The following is a 24976-nucleotide window of genomic DNA, read 5'->3' on the forward strand; positions in this document are numbered from 1 at the left end:
AAATTTGGCTAAAACTAATTGAATATGTCATTGAACCAATTGCACTTTATGGCAGCGAGGTGTGGGGTCCACTTGCAAAACAAGATTTCATCAAATGGGACAAACACCCCATTGAAACCCTACATGCAGAGTTCTGTAAGATTCTCCTATGTGTCCAGAGGAAAACTACAAACAATGCATGCAGGGCAGAATTAGGCCAATATCCACTAATAATAAAAACTCAAAAAAGAGCAATTAAGTTTTGGAAACATCTAAAATACAGTGACCCCCTCTCATATCATTACCAAGCCCTGCAATGCCAAGAGCTGAGCAAAGAAAAGAGTCCCCTCATCCAGCTGGTCCTGGGGCTGAGTTCACAAACCTGTTCTACTAACACACTGAAGCCTCAGGACCAGAACATCCAATCAATCAGAATAAACCAAATTACAACACAGTCAAAACAAAACTACATTGCTTATTGGGAAACACAAGCACAAAGCAAAATGCAGTGCTATCTGGCCCTAAATCGACAGTACACTATGGCTAAATATTTCACCATGGTTACTGATCAAAACCTTAGAAAAACCTTGACAAAGTACAGGCTCAGTGAGCACAGCCTTGCCATTGAGAAGGGTAGACACAGGAAAACCTGGCTCCCTGTAGAGGAAAGGCTGTGCAACCACTGCACAAGAGCAGAACCTGAGACGGAACTGCATTTCCTGACAAAATGTCAAAAATATAAAACAATTAGAGTGTCATTTCCCCAAATTTGAAACCCTTATTCAAGGTTTCAAAGACCTCTCTGATGAGGATAGGCTACCCATCCTGTTGGGGGAGGACGCAGAGAGCTGTGGGTTGGCAGCGCACTACATTGCTGCCTGCCATAAGATGAGGGACAGTGTCTGACAGACCAATAAACCTGCACATGTCCTCAACTGTATGATTATTGTTATTGTTGAATGTATGGTTATATTGACCGTTGGTTATTGTTGTTACTGTTGTCCCGTTGACAATTTTTGATTCTCATTTTTATATTGTAAATATCCAAAGTAAGCTTTGGCAATATGTACATTGTTACGTCATGCCAATAAAGCGAATTGAATTGAGAGAGAGAGACACAGGCAGAGAGAGTGAGACACAGGCAGAGAGAGAGAGACACAGGCAGAGAGAGAGAGACACAGGCAGAGAGAGAGAGACACAGGCAGAGAGAGAGAGACACAGGCAGAGAGAGAGACACAGGCAGAGAGAGAGAGAGACACAGGCAGAGAGAGAGAGACACAGGCAGAGAGAGTGAGAGAGAACCACAATGAGAGTTGGGCTTCAAGACTATTGTATATAAGCTGCTGCCCTCTAGTGGAAAAACAGAATGATCACCAGCACCTACTTCTCTTGATTCCCAGGTTCCTCAGCTTGTCATGTTTAGCATGTCCATTCTGAGCCAGTCTCAGAGACAGAGAGGCTCCTCTCCTGAAAGGGACAAAACATTTCATTACAGAGCCACTGCACTGAGTGCTTAAACATTCCAGCTTATTTTCCATGTGAGATAAATATTCTGCTCAAAAAAATAAAGGGAACACTTAAACAACACATCCTAGATCTGAATGAAAGAAATAATCTTATTAAATACTTTTTTCTTTACATAGTTGAATGTGCTAACAACAAAATCACACAAAAATAATCAATGGAAATCCAATTTATCAACCCATGGAGGTCTGGATTTGGAGTCACACTCAAAATTAAAGTGGAAAACCACACTACAGGCTGATCCAACTTTGATGTAATGTCCTTAAAACAAGTCAAAATGAGGCTCAGTAGTGTGTGTGGCCTCCACGTGCCTGTATGACCTCCCTACCACACCTGGGCATGCTCCTGATGAGGTGGCGGATGGTCTCCTGAGGGATCTCCTCCCAGACCTGGACTAAAGCATCCACCAACTCCTGGACAGTCTGTGGTGCAACGTGGCGTTGGTGGATGGAGCGAGACATGATGTCCCAGATGTGCTCAATTGGATTCAGGTCTGGGGAACGGGCGGGCCAGTCCATAGCATCAATGCCTTCCTCTTGCAGGAACTGCTGACACACTCCAGCCACATGAGGTCTAGCATTGTCTTGCATTAGGAGGAACCCAGGGCCAACCGCACCAGCATATGGTCTCACAAGGGGTCTGAGGATCTCATCTCGGTACCTAATGGCAGTCAGGCTACCTCTGGCGAGCACATGGAGGGCTGTGCGGCCCCCCCAAAGAAATGCCACCCCACACCATGACTGACCCACTGCCAAACCGGTCATGCTGGAGGATGTTGCAGGCAGCAGAACGTTCTCCACGGCGTCTCCAGACTCTGTCACGTGCTCAGTGTGAACTTGCTTTCATCTGTGAAGAGCACAAGGCGCCAGTGGCGAATTTGCCGATCTTGGTGTTCTCTGGCAAATGCCAAACGTCCTGCACGGTGTTGAGCTGTAAGCACAACCCACACCTGTGGACGTCGGGCCCTCATACCACCCTCATGGAATCTGTTTCTGACCGTTTGAGCAGACACATGCACATTTGTGGCCTGCTGGAGGTCATTTTGCAGGGCTCTGGCAGTGCTCCTCCTGCTCCTCCTTGCACAAAGGCGGAGGTAGCGGTCCTGCTGCTGGGTTGTTGCCCTCCTACGACCTCCTCCACGTTTCCTGATGTACTGGCCTGTCTCCTGGTAGCGCCTCCATGCTCTGGACACTACGCTGACAGACACAGCAAACCTTCTTGCCACAGCTCGCATTGATGTGCCATCCTGGATGAGCTGCACTACCTGAGCCACTTGTGTGGGTTGTAGACTCCGTCTCATGCTACCACTAGAGTGAAAGCACCGCCAGCATTCAAAAGTGACCAAAACATCAGCCAGGAAGCATAGGAACTGAGAAGTGGTCTGTGGTCCCCACCTGCAGAACCACTCCTTTATTGGGGGTGTCTTGCTAATTGCCTATAATTTCTACCTGTTGTCTATTCCATTTGCACAACAGCATGTGAAATTTATTGTCAATCAGTGTTGCTTCCTAAGTGGACAGTTTGATTTCACAGAAGTGTGATTGACTTGGAGTTACATTGTGTTGTTTAAGTGTTCCCTTTATTTTTTTGAGCAGTGTATATACAGTGCATTCAGAAAGTATTCAGACCCCTTGACTTTTTCCACATTTAAAGTTAGCCTTATTCTAAAATTGATTAAATCGTTTTTTCCCCTCATCAATCTACACACAATACCCCATAATAACAAAGCAAAAACATGTTTTTAGAAATGTTGGCAAATGTATATAAAACAATCTGAAATATCACATTTACTCAGTACTTTGTTGAAGCACCTTTGGCAGCAACTACAGCCTCGAGTCTTCTTGGGTATGACGCTAAAAGCTTGGCACACCTGTATTTGGGGAGTTTCTCCCATTCTTCTCTACATATCCTCTCAAGCTCTGTCAGGTTGGATGGGGAGCATCGCTGCACAGCTATTTTCAGGTCTCTCCAGAGATGTTCGATGGGGTTCAAGTCCAGGTTCTGGCTGGACATTCAGAGGCATGTCCCAAAGCCGCTCCTGTGTTGTCTTGAACCTTCGCCCCAGTCTGATGTCATGAGCACTCTGGAGCAGGTTTTCATCAAGGATCTCTATACTTGCTCCCGATCCTGACTAGTCTCCCAGTCCCTGCCTCTGAAAAACATCCCCACAGCATGATGCTGCCACCACCATGCTTCACCATAGGGATGGTGCCAGGTTTCCTCCAGATGTGACTCTTGGCATTCACACCAAAGAGTTCAATCTTGGTTTCATCAGACCAGAGAATCTTGTTTCTCATGGTCTGAGAGTCCCTTAGGTACCTTTTGGCAAACTCCAAGCGGGCTGTCATGTACCTTTTACTGACGAGTGGCTTCCGTCTGGCCATTCTACCATAAAAGCCTGATTGATGGAATGCTGCAGTGATGGTTGTCCTTCTGGAAGGTTCTCTCAACTCCACAGAGGAACTCTTGAGCTCAATCAGAGTGACCATCGGGTTTTTGGTCACTTCCCTGACCAAGGCCCTTCTCCCCCGATTGCTCAGTTTGGGCGTCCAGCTCTAGGAAGAGTCTTGGTGGTTCCAAACTTCTTCCATTTAAGAATGATGGAGGCCACTGTGTTCTTGGGGACCTTCAATGCTGCAGAAATGTTTTGGTACCCTTCTAAAGATCTGTGCCTATACACAATCCTGTCTGGGAGCTCTACGGACAATTCCTTTGACCACATGGCTTGGTTTTTGCTCTGCCATGCACTGTCAACTGTGGGACCTTATATAGACAGGTGTGTGCCTTTCCAAATCATGTCCAATCAATTTAAATTTACCACAGGTGGACTCCAATCAAGTTGTATAGTGCATTCTGGTGCTCAGGTTGACTTTTACAATAACCTCACAGCCCCCAGTTACAATAACTTCATACCTCACGGCCCCCAGTTATAATAAACTCATACCTCACGGCTCCCAGTTATAATAACCTCACGGCCCCCAGTTATAATAACCTCATACCTCATGGTCCCCAGTTTTCCCTTCTCCATGAAGAGTTCCACCATGATGTTGTCTCCCTCTCCCTGAGGGTAGAGCCGTGAGTACAGCGTCCTGTTGTCCACCATGTCTCTGAACCAATATACTGCCTGTTGGGTCCAGCCACACACATCCACTGGGCGCACCTGGGATGAGAGCAGTAACTTTAATTAGGTTTATTTGACAGGTCATATAATACAGGAGACAAATAAAAAGATATGACCTGCCCTAAATATATGAACCTCTCAAATAAATAACTCATTTATTTAACCTGTATTTATCCAGTCAGGTGAGGTTATATATTTATAGGGATAAATTGTGTTGTGGTTAAGTATTGGCCACAGTAGAACCATGACAACAACCACGGTGGACCACTCACATTAGCCAGGGAGACCTGTATGGCCTGTAGAGGAAGTGATGTCATCTCAGCACTGAGTTCCTTGATGTTACATAGAGACAGACAGGAAGTGTCTCCGTAGTCCAGCCTCCTCACCTCCACCTCATTGATGTCTGACACACACACACACACACACACACACATATATACACGCACGCACAAGTTGCCCTCATTGTTCTCAGAGCTGGCAGAACCAGCCTTGTTGTATGACAGAGCGAGGAGAAACACACTACATAACCAAAAGTATGTGGACACCTGATCGTCCAACATCTCATTACAAAATCATGGGCATTAATATGGAGTTGGTCCCCCCCGTCGCTGCTATAACAGCCTCCACTCTTCTGGGAAGGCTTTCCACTAGATGTTGGAACATTGCTGCGGGGACTTGCTCCCATCAGCTACAAGAGCATTAGTGAGGTTGGACAGTGATCTTGGGGGCGATTAGGCCTGGCTCGCAGTCGGTGTTCAAGTTCATCCCAAAGGTGTTTGATTAGGTTGAGGTCAGGGCTCTGTGCAGGCCAGTCAAGTTATTTCACACCGATCTCAACAAACCATTTCTGTATGGACCTGGCTTTGTGCACGGGGACATTGGCATGCTGAAACAGGAAAGGGCCTTCCCCAAACTGTTGCCACAAAGTTGGAAGCACAGAATCATCTAGAATGTCATTGTATTCTGTAGCGTTAAGATTTCCCTTCACTGGAACTAAAGGGCCTTCCCAGAATAGTGGAGGCTGTTATAGCAGCAAAGGGGGGGGGACCAACTCCACATTAACTAACATGATTTTGCAATGAGATGTTGGACTAGTCCACATAATCAAAAGTATCTTCCCAACCTCTAGTGTCAGATCTCAGAGCTAAACAGATTCCTGTTGGATTAGTAGAGGTTCTGGTATCATGATCCCATTTGGTAGCGTCCTAGGGGTTATTAACGTTCTGCAGCGTCCTAGGGATTATTAACGTTCTGCAGCGTCATTAACATTCTGCAGTGTCCTAGGGATTATTAACGTTCTGTAGGGATTATTAATGTTCTGCAGCGTCCTAGGGATTACTAACGTTCTGCAGCGTCCTAGGGATTACTAATGTTCTGCAGCGTCCTAGGGATTACTAACGTTCTGCAGCGTCCTAGGGATTACTAACGTTCTGCAGCATCATTAACATTCTGCAGCGTCCTAGGGATTATTAACGTTCTGTAGGGATTATTAATGTTCTGCAGCGTCCTAGGGATTACTAACGTTCTGCAGCGTCCTAGGGATTACTAACATTCTGCAGCGTCCTAGGGATTACTAACATTCTGCAGCGTCCTAGGGATTACTAACATTCTGCAGCGTCCTAGGGATTACTAACATTCTGCAGCGTCCTAGGGATTACTAACATTCTGCAGCGTCCTAGGGATTACTAACATTCTGCAGCGTCCTAGGGATTACTAACATTCTGCAGCGTCCTAGGGATTACTAACATTCTGCAGCGTCCTAGGATTACTAACATTCTGCAGCGTCCTAGGGATTACTAACATTCTGCAGCGTCCTAGGGATTACTAACATTCTGCAGCGTCCTAGGGATTACTAACATTCTGCAGCGTCCTAGGGATTACTAACATTCTGCAGCGTCCTAGGGATTACTAACATTCTGCAGCGTCCTAGGGATTACTAACTTTCTGCAGCGTCCTAGGGATTACTAACATTCTGCAGCGTCCTAGGGATTACTAACGTTCTGCAGCGTCCTAGGGATTACTAACGTTCTGCAGCGTCCTAGGGATTACTAACGTTCTGCAGCGTCCTAGGGATTACTAACGTTCTGCAGCGTCCTAGGGATTATTAACGTTCTGCAGCGTCCTAGGGATTATTAACATTCTGCAGCGTCCTAGGGATTATTAACATTCTGCAGCGTCCTAGGGATTATTAACATTCTGCAGCGTCCTAGGGATTATTAACATTCTGCAGCGTCCTAGGGATTATTAACATTCTGCAGCGTCCTAGGGGTTATTAACATTTAGAAGACATATTTAACGTCAATTAGCAGATGCTCTTTTCCAGAGCGATTTCCAGAAGCAATTAGAGTTAATCGCCTTGTTCAAGGGCACATCAGATTTTTCACCTTGTCGGCTCGGGGATTCGAACTAGCAACCTTTTGGTTACTGGCCCAACACTCTAACCTCCACTCATCATGAAACATATATCTTACCTCCACTCATGCCACATATCTTAGCCACCTGTGCTCGACACCACCTCTCCTGTTGGGGGAACCAGGCCATGACGTAGGTCCCGATGTCGGGAATACACTTCAGCTCTGCTAAACTACTGCAAGACAACCAGCCAACGACAGGGTTGAGAAAATGACTAAATGTAAAGGACTTGGGTAAAGTCCTGTTTTAGACTGGCGCTCTGCTTAAAAAGTAGTGCACTACATCAGGAATAGGGTTCATTTAGGACACACCCTGAGTGTGTGTCTACTATATTTCTTACACCAATCCAATGCTTCTTCAGAGGGAGTGAATAAGAGCGCACTTTGAGGAGAAGGATACTACGGAGTACAAATGTTAGCTCAATGTGGCACCATATGGGCCCCGGTGAAAAGTAGTGCACTATATAGGGAATAGGGTACCATCTTGGACACTCAATATTACTCACTCAGTGTTGAGGTCCTCCAGCTGGAGGGTGGCATCGGCCTGTTGGATGTAGAAGTTCCCAGGATGCACCACGTGACTCACCACCACTGCCATCTCCTCAAACTTACGGATCTGAAACTCCGGAATGCTCAGACACTGGTTGCCTGGGGTTACAAAGGAACAACAGTTCTGGAATGTCTGGAGTTCTGAAGTCAAACTGATATTGTTGATATCTTCCTGAACCTCCCCCGTCACATGTCCCTCTTTGATCTGTAGGCTGTGGACGGATGGAGCTGTGGGGTGGAGGGTCGTATTAGAGATCTCGACACTCTGACACTGGAGACTAGCCGCAGACATCTTGTTCTCTGAGGTGGTGATGACGTCAGAGGAAGGACCGCTCCTTGTCGCCTCAGTAAAGACGTCTCCTATATCCCAGAGCTCTGTCTTGGTGGCAATGATACAGCTGAAGATCAGAGAGCCTCCAGACTCCACACGCTTTACTGTGAACACCGGGGCCTGGGAGGGGAGGAGAGGGTAGGATAGGAGAGGGTAAGAGAGGAGATTGTAGGGTAGAAGATGGTGGGGTAGGACAGGATATGGTAGGGTAGGGTAGGATATGGTAGGGTAAGAAAAGGGTAGGATGGGAGATTGTAGGGTAGGGTGGGACAGGGTAAGATAAGACAAGGGTAGGAAATGGTAGGGTATGAGATTGTAGGGTAGGAGAGGAGATGGTAGGATAGGAGAAGAGATGGTAGGGTAAGAGAGGGTAGGTTAGGAAATGGTAGGGATGGAGAAGATAGGGTAAGACGGGGTAGGATAGGTAGGAGAAGGTAGGGTAGGTGAGAGAGGGTAGGATAGGTAAGAGAGGGTAGGAAGAGAGGGTAGGATAGGTAAGAGAGGAGATAGGAGAGGATAAGGTAAGAGAGGGTAGGGTAAGAGAGGGTAGGATAGGTAGGAGAAGGTAGGGTAGGTAAGGTAAGAGAGGAGATAGGAGAGGATAAGGTAAGAGAGGGTAGGATGGGAGAAGGTAGGGTAGGGTAAGAGAGGACATGATTAACTTGAACGTCCTGAGGTGAAAATGGTTTTAGACACACAGTAGTGCTGTATATAAAATAGAGACTTTACATTACACTCAACATAATACATACATATTGGTTCAGCTGCTTATCCGGCAGCTCTGAGAACAGCTCATTCTTCAGGACGCTGACGTTGTGGTTCTTAGTTTCTAGAACATTCTTAGTTTCCTGTGCATGATTGGTTTCCGTGAGGGGGTCAGAGGTCGTTGCCGGGGCAGTGGAATCAGAGGAGGTGTACTGGTAGTAGTTCGTGTGCTGGAAGAAAGCAGCCAACTCCATGAATGGCTCGTTCCTGCAGTTGGTTCGCAGGAATTGCATGAGCTGAGAGGAAGTTTGCTTCTGGTGCTGCACTCTGGTGTCACTTCCTGGATCTAGAGGGGGAGGAGCCAGGGCTGTCATCTGGTTGGCTGGGTTACTGAACACTGAGAGGAGTTTACCTGGAGTAGGTAGGCCTAGATCTGTTGCTCCAGGTGTTTGTGTGATTTGAGTGGTTGTAACTGTCGTTGTATTTGGCTGCTGCAGTGTCTTCTCCATGGAGATAAAGATCCCATTGTCTTTGGTCGGGTTCAGACTGGCTACGCTGGTTGAGGAGCTGGGGATTGGGAGCTTTGCCACTTCGCTGGAGGAGATGCTGCATATAAAGACCTGATCCTTCTGGAAGTCCTCATCTTGAGAGGAGGAAGAGGAGCAGAAGCGTTTGAGTTGCTGTAGGGACAGCAAGGCTCCCATCATCTGTACTGCCTTGGTGATGGAGCCGGCCATGAGGACGTTCTGCAGCATGGGACCAAACTTCAGCACGTCTGACGATGTCATGATGCCTCGGTCTCTGGATAGCGCTGGCTGCAACAGGCTGTTCAGCTGTCTGGTGGAAGCTGGGACACTGAATTGTGGATCTGTGGAACCAATGGCAGGGGGAGGGTGGGGGGGTAGAAAACATCCCTAAGAAATACAGACTATCCCAAAATGTTCCGTTGGACCAGGGTTCCCCCCTGGGTGCCCATTTGAGTTGTTGCCTTAGCACTACACAGCAGATTAAAAACAAGAACATAGCAAGCTTTGATTATTTTAAAAATCAGCTGTGTAGTGCTAGGGGGAAAACTAAGACATTCACCCAGTGTGTGGGGGGGGGCGGGCAGAACAGAGTTGGGGGATCCTTGCTTTAGACCAGTGGACGGGAAGGCAAAGTGTTGAGGTAGAACTCCGCCTACCCGGCAGGCCCAGAGAGCAAATCAAGTACACCTATAGGCTTACCTGTGGCCAATCAGATAGCTCGGATCACCATGTCTGCAGTTTCCTCCAGCCATAGGCTGTAAAAAGATACCTCGAGCGCACAGCAAAGCTGATACTGTGACTCAACGAATACAGCAAAGTTGTTTTTATAAGTTATTATTTAGCACTTTCAACACTTTGTTCAACACTTTTATAAGCCATAAAATGTGCTTTTCTCCCTACTTCCACTCACGCTACAACCAGCACTACAGCTGTAATGAATGAGTATAGCAACGTGTTCCCATATGATTGGCTGTTTTTATTAGAGGCTTGTCTTTTTTAATGACGAGGAATATTTCACTGTCTCTGGTCATAGGAGGAACATCAATTGGTGCATGAGGCAGAAACAATGCAGTGCAAGTTGAGTTTCTCCATCAAGGAAGGACGGTGAGTCAGGTGAGAGGCAGCCTCACCGCTACTCCCTCCCTCAGACTGAGCATCAGACGCAGCCCATCAGTCCAGTAACTCAGCTGGGCCTTACCAGTAATACAACAAATTATCTATTAACACTGATCATATAGTGCATTCAGAAAGTATTCAGACCCCTTGACTTTTTCCACATTTTGTTAAGTTACAGCCTTATTCTAAAATTGATTAAATTGCTTTCCCCCCTTAATCTACACACAATATCATATTTACATAAGTATTCAGACTCTTTATTCAGTACTTTGGTGAAGCACCTTTTGGCAGCGACTACAGCCTCGAGTCTTGGGTCTGACACTACAAGCTTGGCAACCTACATTTGGGTTGTTTCTCCCATTCTTCTCTGCAGATCCTCTCAAGCTCTGTCAGATTGGATGGGGAACGTTGCTGCACAGCTATTTTCTCTCCAGAGATGTTAGATCAGGTTCAAGTCCGGGCTCTGGCTGGGCCACTCAAGGACATTCAGAGACTTTGTTGTCTTGGCTGTGTGTTTAGGGTTGTTGTCCTGTTGGAAGGTGAACCTTTGCCCCAGTCTGAGGTCCCGAGCGCTCTGGAGCAGGTTTTCATCAAGGATCTCTCTGTACTTTGCTCTGTTCATCTTTCCCTCGATTCTGACTAGTCTCCCAGTCCCTGCCTCTGAAAAATATCCTCACAGCATGATGCTGCCACCACCATGCTTCACCGTAGGGATGGTGCCAGGTTTCTTCCAGACAATCAATTGAATTCACAACAAGTGGACTTCATTCAAGTTGTAGAAACATCAAGGATGATCAATGGAAACAGGAGGTGCACCTAAGCTCAATTTCAAGTCTCATAGAAAAGGGTCTGAATACTTATGTAAAGGCATTGGCAAATAAATTATAAAAACCTGTTTTCTTTGTCATTATGAGGTATTGTGTGTAGATTCAGGGAAAAAATATTTGTATCCATTTTTGAAAGGCTGTAACGTAACAAAATGTGAAAAAGTCAAGGGGTCTGAATAAAAATGGTATGAGAAGAACAACACTGGCAGGGCAATTCACAGACAATATGTGTAACAGTTTAGCTTCCGTCCCTCTCCTCGCCCCTACCTGGGCTCGAACCAGGGACCCTGTGCACACAGCCACCCTTGAAGCATCGTTACCCATCGCTCCACAAAAGCCGGGGCCCTTGCAGAGCAAGGGGAACAACTACTTCAAGGTCTCAGAGCGAGTGACGTCACCGATTGAAACACTATTAGCGCGCACCACCGCTAACTAACTAGCCATTTCACATCGGTTACATATGCAGTCATAATGCATTTGGCCTACTACACTAACCTTATGGTTCTAGATCTGTTTCTAAATGGTTAATGTTGCAAAGTCCTGTATAAAAAAAACAACACATCTGAGTGGTAGATCTCTGCTTTCTTTGGAACTCAAAGTGATCTGGACTCAGAAAAGGTTGGTGACCTTAGACCCCTCACACTTGTGGAGATTAGAGAAGATCCTAGTGTGCAATTACTCTTGGGCAGTACACCGTCTACCGGTGTATTTGGAAATTGCCACAGGATGGTATTTCAATACCATCAAAACAAACGTTTAAACTTTTTCCAATGCATTTTAATATTTGTAGCTATTTTGTTAAGTAAATACCTGCAGTCAACTTGTGCAATGCGTTAGGATATAAAGCAGATTGCATTCGTATCTCACCTGTCACATTATTATGAAGCTTATTTAGTTCCCAAGCACAGTTGAGACAGTTTGTTTGTAAGCAGGAGAAAGCGGGAGCAGGTGAGTCCAGCCGTGAATTGACAGAGGTCATGTTTTATATTGAAAGTCAGTGTTTTTTTGCTTCAATAGAGACGTTCAACTAGAGTTGTCCTTCACCGAAAATACATTTCAACACATTCGGCAGAAAAAAAAGCTTACATTTTCATCAGATGACAACAGAAATGCAATGCAATTTGGATGGCAGCCACACAGGTAAATGAGCATATAATGAAAAAGCAACGTATTGTTTTGCAAAAAGATGCATGGCAATCATTTTCCTAATGTTTAGGCCTATCATAGAAAGAATGTAGCCAGCTACATGTCCTAATGTTTTGCAAAACCACCTGAAAACAGTAGCTACACATCTGTCAGAGTGCTGTCTGCTGATAGAATGATGGAGAACAGTAGCTCCACATCAGTCAGAGAGCTAGCTGTCTGCTGATAGAATGATGGAGAACAGTAGCTCCACATCAAAGCGCTGTCTGCTGATAGAATGGAGAACAGTAGCTCCACATCAGAGTGCTGTCTGCTAATAGAATGATGGAGAACAGTAGCTCCACATCAGAGTGCTGTCTGCTGATAGAATGATGGAGAACAATAGCTCCACATCAGTCAGAATGCTGTCTGCTGATAGAACGCCGTTCGTGAATTTCTCTGAGTTTAGAAGTGCAACTGAAGCACAAAATGAAACCCGCAAAATAACATGTTATCACAATCTCTAGTTTAACTTGCTATCTAAGCAAGTGGCTGAATTAATGTGGTGACGGGACATCATATTGTGTTAGCTTTCTGCCGTGTTTGAGAAGTCAAAGCCCTTGGATCAGTTATCTGTACAGCTGCTACTGTCATTTTGATTTCCTTGTGTTTATGGCCCGTCTGCTCCTCCCCTAGCGACTCCAGACAGACTGTAGACATGCTGCCGGAGAGCCAGTACTGCATGCGTCAAAACTATGTTCATTTGTACAACGTCTCTCGTGGCTAAGTGGAAATATCACCATGTTACTTAAACCAATCAAATCCTCTCACAAATCCATAAGGGTCTCGGGTCCATTTGGGATTGGGCCATGATAGAATTTTATAGCTACACAAGTGGTTTCAATATTCTTTGTGTTCTAGTCATGATGATGACAGATACAACTGGCATAACAATCACTCAATGGAACTTACCGGTCGTCAGGTTTTTGAGTGCAGTTGAAAGTTTCTCAATGGCATAACATTTAGCATCCAAAGACCTGACGAGGTTGTCCAACACATTGATAGGATGAGGCGCGCTCAGGAAGCGTTGGACATCCACGTTGGCCTGTAGGAATTCAGAAACGTGTCAGTCTTGAGATCTTTTATTACAAAATATAGCTTATATGGACAAGTTACCCAACAAAGTCAGAGTTAGGTAAATAAGTCTGAAAATATAGTTTACCAAGCTAGACATGACTAAACACTGGAAGAAGCTAAGCTACACTAAATCTACTTTAAGAAAAATATATTTACACAAAACTAGTTACTTTGAAAAAAGTAGATCACTGCATCTAAATGACTTTGTGAAAATTGTGATACAGTGAATACCTACAGTTCCTTCAGAAAGTATTCATACCCCTTGACTTATTCCACATTTTGTTGTGTTACAGCCTGAATTCAAAAATGGTTTAAAAACAATTCACACCATACCCCATAATGAAAACATGTTACATAAATCTCATTTACATAAGCATTCCCACCCGAGTGTGAATGCTTTCACAGCGATTACAGCTGTGAGTCTTTGTGGGTAAGTCTCTAAGAGCTTTGCACACCTGGATTGTACAATATTTGCACATTATTATTTTTTTAATTCTTCAAGCTCTTGCTGTTGATCAATGCTAGACAGCCATTTTCATGTCTTGCCAAAGATTGTCAAGCCGATTTAAGTCAAAACTGTAAATATGCCACTTAGAAATATACGGAATAATAGTAGAGAGAAGGATTTATTTCAGCTTTTAGTTCTTTCATCACATTCCCAGTGGGTCAGAAGTTTACATACTCAATTAGTGTTTAGTAGCATTGCCTTTAAATTATTTAACTTGGGTCAAACGTGCCGGGTAGCCTTGCACAAGCTTCCCACAATAAGTTGGGTGAATTTTGGCCCATTTCCTCCTGACATAACTGGTGTAACTGAGTCAGGTTTGTAGGCCTCCTTGCCCGCACACGCTTTTTCAATTTTGCCTACAAATTTTCTATAGGCTTGAAGACAGGGCTTTGTGATGGCCACTCTAATACCTTGACCTTGTTGTCCTTACGCCATTTTGTCACAACTTTGGAAGTATGCTTGGGGTCCATTGTCCATTTGGAAGACCCATTTGCGACCAAGCTTTAACTTCCTGACTGATGTCTCTCTACTATTATTCTGACATTTCACATTCTTAAAACAAAGTGGTGATCCTAACTGACCTAAGACAGGGATTTTTATTAGGATTAAATATCAGGAATTGTGAAAAACTGAGTTTAAATGTATTTGGCTAAGGTGTATATAAACTTCCGACTTCAACTGTACAGTACACTGACATTCTAAAATGATAAATCCTCCATCTCCTCTAACTGAAGCTAATTGTAAGGATTTTTTTTTCTATTAATAATGTAAAATGAACATCTGTACAGAAAGACTCATGTGAAGGTGAAATTACAGAGCATGAACTTCTTGACGCAATTAAAGCCTTTAATTCTGGGAAAACTCCAGGGCTGGAGGATATACCAAACCTTTTCTGATATACTCAGAGGACTGTTACTAGCATGTTTTAACCACTCCTATATAAAATGGTTGATTATTAGACACTCAACAAGAAGGTCCGATATCATTATTACTGAAACAGGATCCAAGTAGGAAATATAAAGATCCAGTCCATTTAAACAATGGAAGGCCCCTTACACTTCAGTGTTGTGAAGCAAAAATTCAAGGCAAAATGTATAGCAGATAGAATTTAAAAAAAGTATTGTCAGACATTATTCATTCTAATCAGAAAAGTTCTTTTTTTTACATGGATGATACATTGGAGACAAAAGGCAAGTACTGGAAACAATAGAACACTATGAAAAATCTGGGAAACCAGGCCTGCTATTCATAGCTGACTTTGAAAAGACTTTTGAAAAAGTACGACTGGAGTTGATATACAAATGTCTGGAACATTTCAATTTAGGAGAATCTCTTATTAAATGGGTTAAAACTCATGTATAGTAACCCTAGGCGTAAATAATGGCTACTTCTCAGAAAGTTTTAAACTGTCTTTCACATGTCTTTCACATGCATTGCTTGCTGTTTGGGGTTTTAGGCTGGGTTTCTGTACAGCACTTTGAGATTTCAGCTGATATACGAAGGGCTATATAAATAAATTTGATTTGATGAGGAGTAAAACAAGGTTGTCCACTATCGGCATATCAATTTATTACGGCCATTGAAATGTTAGCTGTTAAAAATCAGAACCAACAATAATATCAAGGGATTAGGAATCCAGGGCTTAAAAACAAAACATGTCATTGTAAGATGATGATTCATGTTATTTTAAATCCACAATTAGGATTCATCCACAGCCTCATGGAGGATCTAGATATATTTTCTAACCTCTCTGGATTACAACCAAATTATGATAGGTGGATCACTAAAGAAAAGTACAACTTTTACATTACCGTGTGGTTTACAAATAAAATGGTCTGACGGTGATGTGGATATACTTTGTATACATATCCCGAAAGAAAGAAATTCTCACTCCAATACATTTTAATAGAAAGTTAACAAAAATAGATAAGATCTTACTACCATCGGAAGGAAAATATATTAGTTTAGAAATCACCCTGATTAACTCTTTAGTCATATCACAGTTTACCTATTGTATCATGGTCTTGCCTACACCTATCAAACCTTTTTAAATTATTTATTATTACAAAATATTACATTTTTTTTGGAACGGCAAGTAGATAAAAATTAAACTTGGTTATTTATATAATCAATTTGAATTTGGAGAGCAGAAATGATGACATTTTAAAGCATTAGACCTCTCACTAAAGGCATCAGTCATACAAAAGTTATACTTAAAATCTAGGGATGCACGATATATCGGTGAGCATATCGGAATCGGACGAAATTAGCTAGAAATGCCAACGTCGGCATGATGCCGATGTCAAAATTGACATGCGTACCTATATAATATAGCTTGATGACGCCACGAAAAATGTTGCTCTATACATTCAACACAGCATTCCTGAACTAGCCCACAATGTCTGATGTGATGGATCGAGCCGTCAACATATCGAGCTGTCATTTGAAAGAGTAACAAAATTTCAGTGAGACAACTCAAAAGGCGAAATCCATTAACGTCAAGGTAATAGAATTCATTGCCCTTGACAATCCACCATTCTCTGTCGTGGATGATGTTGGCTTTCACGAGTCTGACAGCACAGTGGGTCGACAAGGATTTCGTACTGAGGAAAGCCGTATTGCATGGTCAAGAATCTGCTGGTTCTCATACTGCTGCTGCCATTTCATTGGCATTTGAGAACATGTTTGAAACATGAACACACTCCTAGCTCCATTTGAACAACTGACTCGAGAAATAAGCTCATCAGCATTCTCTCTGAGCCTCTTCACTGTGTCGCCACCATGCTCGATGCTAGGTACAACGACCGCTACTTCGATGCAGACAAGAAATAGGGTTTACGTGAAATGTTATAGACACAGCTGGACCAGATGGAAACGGGCACAGTGTCATGACGTTGGCCTGTGGGTAAGGTTTATGACCCCCCCCATAAATACCTTTCTCCCTTCCCCTCTCTTACTGACCCTACTGAAGGACTGCTGTCCTGTTAAATATAGAGAGTCTGGGAACATCAAACAAATGGGGAATGGAACCATATTTTGATAATAAAACCAGTTGGAAATATGCTTGATAACGTAATGAGTATGTATGTCAGTTCATTGTTATCTGAGACATTATGATTGATGACAGGACGACATAAACTGTACCTGAGAAAGTATACACCCTCTAGTTATCAGAGTCACATGGAATTGTTATGCAATTGAAATGTTTGATATTGAAATTGTTTGTTAGGAGATTAAATGTAATTTTAGCTTCCAAATGAGAGAATTGGGTTTTCATAGGGAAAGTGCCCTGCTCGATCAGTGGCCAACCCTGTGAAGAGACAGGGGTTATAAACGATGAAACACCTCCTTCCCTCCTCTCCACTATATAAGCCTTTGACGAAAAGACATTCACATGTTCCAGTACGTGAGGTCTGCAGCCTCTACGTTAGAAGGACACATGACATGAGAACTAAGCCAACCTCGGCGTGAGCTATGGTATGAACTTTGAGCTTATTCACTACAGAAGTGATACTTCCTAGCCGCTGAGTTAGCCGCTGCTAACGTGGGCTAGGAAAGGACGGACGACGGATCCAGTCTAACAACCAGACGAAGATACCACCACGTATCCAATTTACCACCATTGACATTCTTCCACTACAGGAAGATCTGTTGGCCAACCCGGCCAGCATCTACGACCAATCTACCGAAGCACAGCTCAGAGTAAATATTTATTGCATTTTCCTTTTCCAAATGGGCGGTAATATAGAATGCATAAGATAATGTATTTACGATAGCATAGCTGCCGTTTCTTTGTTCCTAAGTCTTCCCGCCCTTTCATTCAAGCCCAACCCCCTTTCCTTTGTGTAACCAGCTTTCATACAGGTTCCGTTCACCAGGGGTGAATTCTGTATGACATCATTGTACTCTGTGTATTTGTAATTCTGTGTGATTAGTTTAGGTATTTGGTAAATAAATGATTAAACCCAATTTTGTATTGCTGATTCATCTTGTTAGCCAGGGTTCGTGAAGATAACCAAGAATTTACAACTTTCATTATGAGACTGAAAATAAGATAAGGGTTAATATTGACGGCTATCAATGTAAAATATTACTAAGTATTTTAAGAGTTTATTCGGAAGATAACGGCTCTATAAACGTTCTTCTGTGGTGCCCCGACTTTCTAGTTAATTACATTTACATGATTAGCTTAATCAGGTAATATTAATTAGAGAGAAATAACTTTATAAGTTAGCATGTCATATCACTTAATCCGGCATAGCCAAAGACACGACAACAGTGACAGTGTGCACCGAGGAAGAGAGGCCACGGACAGACAGAGCTGAAACTTCACTGCTTGACATGTATGATGAAATCCTGGTTGAGAATGAAATGACTGAACAATGAAACAGCACAGCAAGAAGGGGAAGAAATAGGTTTTGATGATGTTTTACTGGTAATGGGAACATGCATAAATGCCAACAAAATAACTTTTTGGTCAGTGTGGGGTGTGTGTAACCTTTATTTAACTAGGCAAGTCAGTTAAGAACAAATTCTTATTTACAATGACGGCCTACACCGGCCAAACCCGGGCCAATTGTGCGCCACCCTATGGGACTCCCAATCATGGCCGGATGTGATACAGCCTGGATTCTAACCAGGGACTGTACTGACACCTCTTGCACTGAGATGCAGTGCCTTAGACCACTGTGTCCATGTGTGTGTTAACTATTTAACTTTACTAGAATGCTTAAATGGCCACAAAAAAATTGTAAATATCAGTTATCGGTATACATTATTTTGGCAAAGAAAATATTGGATATCGGTGCATCCCTACTGGTTCTCTAGCAAATTAGTAAGAATGTCTCACCCTGTTCAAGAATGTTCTTTCTCCCTTTATTCAGATTACAACCTCTCACTTTCAGTTTTTTGAAAAGGAAATCTCCCAAATATCGCATTTTTTTGCAATTCAATTCAATCCACCAGAAAAGACAGAACAAATAATACAACAAATATTGTGGTTAAATTAAAATATACTAATTGATAAAAATATAATTTTTTGAAAAAAGCTTCATAAATAGGACTGGTGGAGTTGTCACACATGCATCTAACTAAAACATATGTAAATGTCTGCTCTGCCCAAAATTACAACCAACTACAATGAGGGAAAAAAGTATTTGATCCCCTGCTGATTTTGTACGTTTGCCCACTGACAAAGAAATGATCAGTCTATAATTTTAATGGTAGGTTTATTTGAACAGTGAGAGAAAGAATAACAAAAAAATCCAGAAAAAAGCAGGTCAAAAATTTATTTGCATTTTAATGAGAGAAATACGTTTTTGACCCCCTGTCAAATCAGAAAGATTTCTGGCTCCCAGGTGTCTTTTATACAGGTAACAAGCTGAGATTAGGAGCACACTCTTAAAGGGAGTGCTCCTAATCTCAGTTTGTTACCTGTATAAAAAGACACCTGTCCACAGAAGCAATCAATCAGATTCCAAACTCTCCACCATGGCCAAGACCAAAGAGCTCTCCAAGGATGTCAGAGACAAGATTGTAGACCTACACAAGGCTGGAATGGGCTACAAGACCATCGCCAAGCAGCTTGGTGAGAAGGTGACAACAGTTGGTGCGATTATTTGCAAATGGAAGAGACACAAAAGAACTGTAAATCTCCCTTGGCCTGGGACTCCATGCAAGATCTCACCTCGTGGAGTTGCAATGATCATGAGAACGGTGAGGAATCAGCCCAGAACTACACGGGAGGATCTTGTCAATGATCTCAAGGCAGCTGGGACCATAGTCACCAAGAAAACAATTGGTAACACACTACGCCGTGAAGGACTGAAATCCTGCAGCACCCGCAAGGTCCCCTGCTCAAGAAAGCACATATACATGCCCGTCTGAAGTTTGCCAATAAACATCTGAATGATTCAGAGGACAACTGGGTGAAAGTGTTGTGGTCAGATGAGACCAAAATGGAGCTCTTTGGCATCAACTCAACTCACCGTGTTTGGAGGAGGAGGAATGCTGCCTATGACCCCAAGAACACCACCCCCACCGTCAAACATGGAGGTGGAAACATTATGCTTTGGGGGTGTTTTTCTGCAAAGGGGACAGGACAACTTCACCGCATCAAAGGGACGATGGATGGTGTTAAGAGATAGATGGGAGGGGTTGAATGGAGCTGAAGGTTGGGACTAATAACAACAAGATAACTAATGTACAACATACTGTGTCCATAAAACCTATATAGGTTAAGAACTTTTGTGAAAGAGCACAGTTTGAAAGATGTGGCAAATAGAAATCAAACCGGATGGACATCAGTAATAGATGGGAGAGGCTAGAGGGAGGACATCAGTAATAGATGGGAGAGGCTAGAGGGAGGACATCAGTAATAGATGGGAGAGGCTAGAGGGAGGACATCAGTAATAGATGGGAGAGGCTAGAGGGAGGACATCAGTAATAGATGGGAGAGGCTAGAGGGAGGACATCAGTAATAGATGGGAGAGGCTAGAGGGAGGACATCAGTAATAGATGGGAGAGGCTAGAGGGAGGACATCAGTAATAGATGGGAGAGGCTAGAGGGAGGACATCAGTAATAGATGGGAGAGGCTAGAGGGAGGACATCAGTAATAGATGGGAGAGGCTAGAGGGAGGACATCAGTAATAGATGGGAGAGGGTAGAGGGAGGACATCAGTAATAGATGGGAGAGGTTGAGGGTAGAGGAAGGATAGGAGTAAAAACAAACTAAATAAAACTATTGTAAAATAGACTGTGTCCATAAAATGTATATAGTATTACCTCTGGTAATGAGTCATATTGAACCGTTTAGGCTAGAGACCAGACCTCTGGTAATATGAGTCATACTGAACCGTTTAGGCTAGAGACCAGACCTCTGGTAATATGAGTCATATTGAACTGTTTAGACTAGAGACCAGACCTCTAGTTAACTAGATTTGTACATGTAGCTAGTAGGGGTGAGCCGGGTACTCTGACAGAAAGACTATCATAACAGATAAGGAGAATTTTCAGAATACGATTATAAAACAAGTATATTTTGTAATTATCCGTGATCTGAAAGAAGTGATTTTCAACTGCCTGCACGCCTCTCTCTGTCACTCAGTGTGAAGTGCAGCGTGCTCCAAACAAATATTGGCTAGTTAGTCTGTCTGTAAAGAAACGAGCGGGTTATCGATTGAGCCTGTTGCAACGATTGGACTGGAACAAGCCGCTCTCATTCACCAGACAGGCACGCCGTGGCTCTGTTTCACTCATGTGACTTGTGTTGTCTCAGGGTACAAGTCTCCCCTTCTCCAAACATCCTGTATGAACCAGAATCCGGAGCTGGTCAATCTAGTTATTTTTCCTGTAGACTTTTATGGGGCCATATGGTTGTTTTTCTCTGTCTACTTGGCGTTGTTTAGGAGGCCGACTTTGGGATCCTGAGTGGCGCAGCGGTCTTTGGCACTGCATCACAGTGCTAGAGCTGTCACTACAGACCCGGGTTCGATCCCGGGCTGTATCACAACCGGACATATATCGGGAGTCGCGGTTGGCCCAGGGTCGTCCAGGTTTGGCCTGGGTAGGCCATCATTGTAAATAATGATTTGTTCTTAACTGACTTACCTAGTTAAAAAGTACTTTGTCAGTATAATTATTCCATTGCTGATGATGTCTGTCTGTATCCAAGCCCATGCTTGCTATTATTAATGTTTACTGAGCGACAGATTATTAGAAAATAAAACTACAAATGTAGATTGTTTATTTTGATTGTACAAATGTTGTGGCGATAGTGTCGGGTGAGAAGTTTAACTCCTCTATAAAGTCAAAACGTTTGGGGCAAGCGAATTAGCCTACCTTCACCTAAATCTGTATCTGGAATAAATGACAGTAGTAGCCAACCACGCATTGGTCTATTTATTACAGTATTTAGTTGATAATTAAATAGGACTAAATGGTGCATTTTCATCTGTCGGGGTCGTTTACTTGTGAACATCGTATGGGAATAAGTGAAGGAACATAATGATGGACTCTGATATGTGCTTGAGCAATAAATAGTCCAGTAATGCGCACAACCGTAGCTAGTTCACTACTCCCCAAAACTGCCTAAAAGTTCACTAGCTAACCACCATATTCATTACCTTGCTAGCTAGTTATCAGTCAAAGAGTAACTCATGATTGAAAGCTCAATCACAGACAAAAATGGGAAATTTACCCGTATATTTTTGCTCAATCTAGTTGACGTTTGCAAACTAGGTAGCTGGACCCCCAACTCTGCATTCCCACGTTTCCAGCTAGTGTTAGCATAGCCAGTTAGCTAGTTAATGCCTACCGATGTAGTTATTTAACTAGCTGTAGTTATTCTAATTACCTTTTCTGTTAAATGCCGTAGTTGTTTGTCCAATGTATCCCTGGTGTTCTCCAAGACGAGCAGTTTGTACATGACACATCTTTTGGAGACATTGAGGTCGGTGGGAAGCCACACAGGACTCGGCTGCAGCGGCATTATGGTGACTGTTGAGGCTGTCACACTGGACCAAAGCTTTTTGTTTGAGAATGTAACCTGACAGCTTGTCACTTGATTTTATTCTTCTTTCAGGTTTATTAATGGCGGGCGTGGCCGGAATTATGGGTGCGTTCGTATAATTGCCTCCAGTGGGTCAGAGTGTGCTCTGGGTCATTGGTAAATTCAGAGCGCACACTGTCGAAAACAAAAATATAAGCATCATGCAACAATTTCAGAAGGTTTTAATAAGTTACAGTTCATATAAGGGAATCAGTCAATTGAAATAAATAAATTAGGCTCTAATCTATGGATTTTACATTACTGGGAATACAGATATGCATCTATTGGTCACAAATAAAATAAAAAATGTAGGGGCATGGATCAGAAAACCAGTCAGTATCTGATGTGACCGCTATTAAAAATAAAACATTTACATAAGTATTGAGACCCTTTACCCAGTACTTTGTTGAAGCACCTTTGGCAGTGAGTACAGCCTTAAGTATTCTTGGGTATGACGCTACAAGCTTGGCACACCTGTATTTGGAGGGTTTCTCCCATTATTCTCTGCAGATCCTCTCAAGCTCTGTCAGGTTGGATAGGGAGCGTTACTGCACAGCTATTTTCAGGTCTCTCCAGAGATGTTAGATCGCGTTCAAGTCCGGGCTCTGGCTGGGTCACTCAAGGACTTGTCCTGCGCCCCAGTTTGAGGTCCTGAGCGCTCTGGAGCAGGTTTGCATCAAAGATCTCTCTACTTTGCTCCGATCATCCTTCCCTCGATCCTGACTAGTCTCCCAGTCCCTGGGAGCATGATGCTGCCAACACCGTAGGTATGGTGCCAGGTTTCCTCCAGACATGATGCTTGGCATTCAGGCCAAAGAGTTCAATCTTGGTTTCATCAGACTAGAGAATCTTGTTTCTCATGGTCTGAGAGCCTTTAGGTGCCTTTTGGCAAACTCCAAGCGGGCTGTCATGTGCCTTTTACTGAGGAGTGGCTTCCATCTGGCCACTCTACCATAAAGGCCTGATTGGTGGAGTGCTGCAGAGATGGCTGTCCTTCTGGAAGGTTCTCCCATGTCCACAGAGGAACTCTGTCAGTGTGACCATTGGGTTCTTGTTCACCTTCCTGACCGAGACCCTTTTCCTCCGATTGCTCAGTTTGGCCGGGTTGCCAGCTCTAGGAAGAATCTTGGTGATTTCAAACTTCTTCCATTTAAGATTGATGGAGGCTAATGTATTCTTTGGAACCTTCAATGATGCATAAATGTTTTGGTACCCTTCCTCAGATCTGTGCCTCGACACAATCATGTCTGGGAGCTCTACGGACAATTCCTTCGACCTCAAAGCTTGGTTTTTGCTCTGACATGCACTGTCAACTGTGGGACCTTATATAGACCGGTGTGCGCCTTACCAAATCATGTCCAATCAATTGAATTTACCACAGGTGGACTCCAATCAAGTTGTAGAAACATCTCAAGGATGGTCAATGGAAACAGGATGCACCTGAGCTCAATTTCGAGTCTCATAGCAAAGGGTCTGAATACTTATGTAAATAAGGTAAAACATTTTTGCTAAAATTATTCCAGACTCTTGACATTCCAGACTCTGACATTGCTCGTTCTGGTATTTCGTAATAAATGTTTTACTTTTTGGATGATGTGGAGCTAGACTAATTGTTGGAGTTAGAAACACAAGCATTTCGCTGCACCTACGATAACATTTGCAGATCTGCGTACGCGATCAATAAACTTTGTATTTATCACATGCGTTGAATACAACAGGTGTAGACCTTGTAGTGAAATGCTTACTTATAAGCTCTTTCAGAGATATCACACCACACACACTTTTTTGTTATTTGTTTGTATATTTTATTTAACCTTTATTTAAACTTTATTTAACTAGGCAAGTCAGTTAAGAACAAATTCTTATTTACAATGACGGCCTACCAAAAAGGCAAAAGGCCTTCTGCGGGGACGGGGGCTGGGATTAAACATTTTAATAAATTAAATAAAAATATAGGACCAAACACACATCACGACAAGAGAAACCTAAGACAGACACACACATCACGACAAGAGAAACCTAAGACACACACACACACACACACACACACACACACACACACACACACACACACACACACACACACACACACACACACACACACACACACACACACACACACACACACACACACACACACACACACACACACACACACACACACACACACACACACACACACACACACACAGCCTAGCGGTTAGAGTGTTGGGCCAGTAGCCAAAATGTTGCTAGTTCAAATCTCCAAGCCAACAAGGTGAAAAATCCCAGCCCCGCCCCCGCAGGAGGCCTTTTCCCTTTTCCTAGGCCGTCAATGTAAATACGAATTTGTTCTTAACTGACTTGCCTCGTTAAATAAAGGTTAAATAAAATATACACATAAATAAATAAAGTGTGTGGTGTGATATCTCTGACAGAGCTTATTAGTAAGCATTTCACTACAACACAATACAAACACTTAGAATACAGAACACATGACTAACATAATACAAACACTTAGAATACAGAACACATGGCTAACATAATACAAACACTTAGAATACAGAACACATGGCTAACATAATACAAAC

General features: G+C 43.2%; 1 protein-coding gene across 1 annotated transcript; it reads right to left on the bottom strand.

Moving 5' to 3' along the window:
- Positions 1–1228: 1228 nt before the first annotated feature.
- On the bottom strand, positions 1229–22566 carry LOC115205788 (uncharacterized). Its single transcript, XM_029772103.1, has 8 exons — positions 22212–22566; positions 13185–13317; positions 8668–9488; positions 7542–8035; positions 7096–7211; positions 4897–5027; positions 4503–4663; positions 1229–1446 (listed from the first exon to the last, which is right to left on the bottom strand). Exons 1-8 carry the CDS (start codon positions 22344–22346, stop codon positions 1350–1352), a joined length of 2088 nt encoding a protein of 695 aa, XP_029627963.1. The 5' UTR covers positions 22347–22566; the 3' UTR covers positions 1229–1349.
- Positions 22567–24976: the final 2410 nt, after the last annotated feature.

The sequence above is a fragment of the Salmo trutta genome, chromosome 13, assembly GCF_901001165.1.
Source record: "Salmo trutta chromosome 13, fSalTru1.1, whole genome shotgun sequence".
Taxonomy (NCBI): Eukaryota; Metazoa; Chordata; class Actinopteri; order Salmoniformes; family Salmonidae; genus Salmo; species Salmo trutta.